At 43.3% G+C, this 3,438-nt stretch overlaps 1 protein-coding gene across 1 annotated transcript in view; it reads left to right on the forward strand.

Annotated features, from left to right (window-relative positions):
- The window catches only part of KPNB1 (karyopherin (importin) beta 1), a 39,144-nt gene that overhangs the window by 19,766 nt on the left and 15,940 nt on the right, over positions 1–3,438 (forward strand). The window contains exons 9-11 of the mRNA XM_011960009.1: positions 1,188–1,412; positions 2,058–2,249; positions 3,063–3,193. Of these exons, the coding sequence (XP_011815399.1) occupies positions 1,188–1,412; positions 2,058–2,249; positions 3,063–3,193 (548 nt within the window). The remainder of the gene's footprint in view (positions 1–1,187; positions 1,413–2,057; positions 2,250–3,062; positions 3,194–3,438) is intronic.

Raw genomic sequence — 3,438 nt, forward strand, 5'->3', positions numbered from 1 at the left:
TCACCGTGTTAGCCAGGATGGTCTCGATCTCCTGACCTCGTGATCCGCCCGTCTCGGCCTCCCAAAGTGCTGGGATTACAAGCTTGAGCCACCGCGCTTGGCCGGAATCTTTTCTTTTTTGAACTTTTGTGTTTTTGTTTTTTGTCTTTTGGGGGGATGGGGGATACAGAGTCTCACTCTGTCATCCAGGCTGGAGTGTGGTGGGGCAGTCTTGGCTCACTATAACCTTCGTCTCCCAGGTTCATGTGATAATCTTGCCTCAGCCTCCCGAGTAGCTGGCATTAACAGGCATGTGCCACTATACCCAGCTAATCTTTGTATTTTTAGTAGAGACCAGGTTTCACCATGTTGACCAGGCTGGTGTCGAAGTCCTGACCTCAAGTGATCTGCCTGCCTTGGCCTCCTAAAGTGCTGGGATTACAGGCATGAGCCACTGCGCCTTGCCTCTTTTTTGAACTTACGATTGAATCATGTCTTCTTTCCAGTCATGAAACTCCCTCACTCTCCTGGTTTGTTATTCCATAGGTTAATTTTTGTTGATTTTGGACGTTATTTATTCTTTTTATTTTATTTATTTATTTTTTCTGAGACAGTCTCACTATGTTACACAGGCTGGAGTGCAGTGGTGCAATCTTGGCTCACTGCAACCTCCGCCTTCCAGCTTTAAGCAATTTTTTTGGCCTCCTGAGTAGCTGGGACTACAGGCACGTGCCACCACACCTGGCTAAGTTTGGTATTTTTAGTAGAGACGGGATTTCGCCACGTTGACCAGGCTGGTCTCAAACTCCTGACCTCAGGTGATCCACCTGTCTTAGCTTCCCAAAGTACTAGGATTACAGGCGTGAGCCACCGCGCCTGGCCAATTTTGGACTTTATATAACTGGAATCATACAGCATACACTCTAGTTCTGCATTTTGTTCTAAGTGTTTGGGATTCATTCTTTTTGGATGTAGTTGAAATTTTTTCATTCTTGTTGTTTAGTACTAAATGGAATCTTCTTCCTTCTGAATCTTGTTTAACAAAGACTATGCTGTGATGAATGTTTGTGGAAGAGATAAAATATGAAGGTCTTATATTTTATTTCCCTGAAGTTTAAGTTCTAAAGACATTCAAGTAGTCAGAGGACCTTTAGAGTTAAAATGATTCTTTGGACAAAATCTTAACTAGTGCCATATTCTTTCACCAGGACGAAAATGATGATGATGATGACTGGAACCCCTGCAAAGCAGCAGGGGTGTGCCTCATGCTTCTGGCCACCTGCTGTGAAGATGACATTGTCCCACATGTCCTCCCGTTCATTAAAGAACACATCAAGAACCCAGATTGGCGGTACCGGGATGCAGCAGTGATGGCTTTTGGTTGTATCTTGGAAGGACCAGAGCCCAGTCAGCTCAAACCACTAGTTATACAGGTGAAGCTGAGGGATTTTTGGAGTAGAAAGTAGAATATTTATTGTTTAAACTTAAAGCATATCTCTGTTTTTCAAAACAAAACTGTAAATTGTCATCTACAAAGATTATTTCTAGATACCTATTTACCTTTTTTTTTTTTTTTTTTTTTGGAGACAGAGTCTTGCTCTGTCGCCCAGGCTGGAGTGCAGTGGCGCGATCTCGGCTCACTGCAAGCTCTGCCTCCTGGGTTCACGCCATTCTCCTGCCTCAGCCTCCCGAGCAGCTGGGATTACAGTTGCCCACCACACGCCTGGCTAATTTTTTGTATTTTTAGTAGAGACAGGGTTTCACCGTGTTAGCCAGGATGGTCTCGAACTCCTGACCTTGTGATCCGCCCGTCTCGGCCTCCCAAAGTGCTGGGATTACAGGCTTGAGCCACCGCGCCCAGCCTACACCAAATTCTTAATATAAAACTCTAAACTGGAGTTTTGAAAGATATTTTCAAATATTTTGAAAGATGCTTCACACCATGTCCTGTAAAATTACAAAAGTATCTTGGTGACTTTTTTGAGTTAAGCCATCCATTAGTATTTCTTTTTCTGAAGTAGTAGTTAACATGAATTTTAATCTTTGTTTTGCTTTGCTAATAACTGTTATATTTTCAGGCTATGCCCACCTTAATAGAATTAATGAAAGACCCCAGTGTAGTTGTTCGAGATACAGCTGCATGGACTGTAGGCAGAATTTGTGAGCTGCTTCCTGAAGCTGCCATCAATGATGTCTACTTGGCTCCCCTGCTGCAGTGTCTGATTGAGGGCCTCAGTGCTGAACCCAGAGTGGCTTCAAATGTGTGCTGGGTAAGGGGTTTTCTTCCTGGTGAGAAAAGGAGCTCGCCTTTGCCATTGGCAAGAAAGTAGAAGGTGTGGGAGAGAAATGGATCTGCCTCACTGGAAGCCTTTTTCTGAATAACATTTTCTTCCTAATTTATTCAGTTAAAATGTGGGGGAGATTCCAACTGCAAGAGCCAGTGGGAACAGTTGACTCATGGTTACTGGTTCCTGAACCACTTAGAACAGTCATGGTAACCCAGTGGGGAAACTATCTGGACTTGGGTTGCTTTCTTGAATTGCTTAGGGACAAGAAGTTTTGATTAAGGTAGAGAGTTGTTGGCTACAAGAAGTATCATTGCTGAGAAGAGGGCAAGAGGAAAGGAAAGTAGGCAGCCTAAATGCTGAGTCAGTGTAGGCTAATGTAATTGGTTAAGGGGAGGAAGTTCAAATAAGGAATATAAGGAATGGGGCTAAAAGTCTGTGAAAGGAAACAGGAGAAACGAAATGGGAGGTATTGTTGAAAATACTCTGCTGCTTAGAGAGTTGTCAAATTATCAGACAGGATTTCTGTGATTGGAAACAGAAGAAATGGCAGGTGTTGGTGAAAGTACTCTGCTGCTTAGAGAGTTGTCAGATTATCAGACAGGATGAACAGAAAGTACAAATCAAATAAATAAATAGTTAATTTAAAAGATACCTGTAAAATGCCATCTTAGAGATTACCTTGGCAGAAAAAGTTGGAAGTTCACTGACACTGCCCAAAGTATCTTAATGAAAAATGAGATGGTCCGAAGGTGTGGAGTTCTTTCAGGATTAACGCTGAACCTATCTGCATTTTAGGCTTTCTCCAGTCTGGCTGAAGCTGCTTATGAAGCTGCAGATGTTGCTGATGATCAGGAAGAACCAGCTACTTACTGCTTGTCTTCTTCATTTGAACTCATAGTTCAGAAGCTCCTGGAGACTACAGACAGGTAACTGATATTTCACAGAAATGAGTGACGTCTTTGCATCCAAGTTTTATTGCCTTCTGTGTGGAGGATACCTAGCTTAATCATAGAAGCATAGTGAGACAGGACAAGACTCTACCTTCTCTAGAGGAATTAAGAATCCCGCCAGAGGCCTGACGCAGTGGCTCATGCCTATAATCCCAGCACTTTGGGAGGCCGAGGCCGGCAGATCACGAAGTCAGGAGATCAAGACCATCCTGGCTAACAAG

The sequence above is a fragment of the Colobus angolensis genome, unplaced genomic scaffold (genome assembly GCF_000951035.1).
Source record: "Colobus angolensis palliatus isolate OR3802 unplaced genomic scaffold, Cang.pa_1.0 Scaffold50, whole genome shotgun sequence".
Lineage (NCBI taxonomy): Eukaryota > Metazoa > Chordata > Mammalia > Primates > Cercopithecidae > Colobus > Colobus angolensis.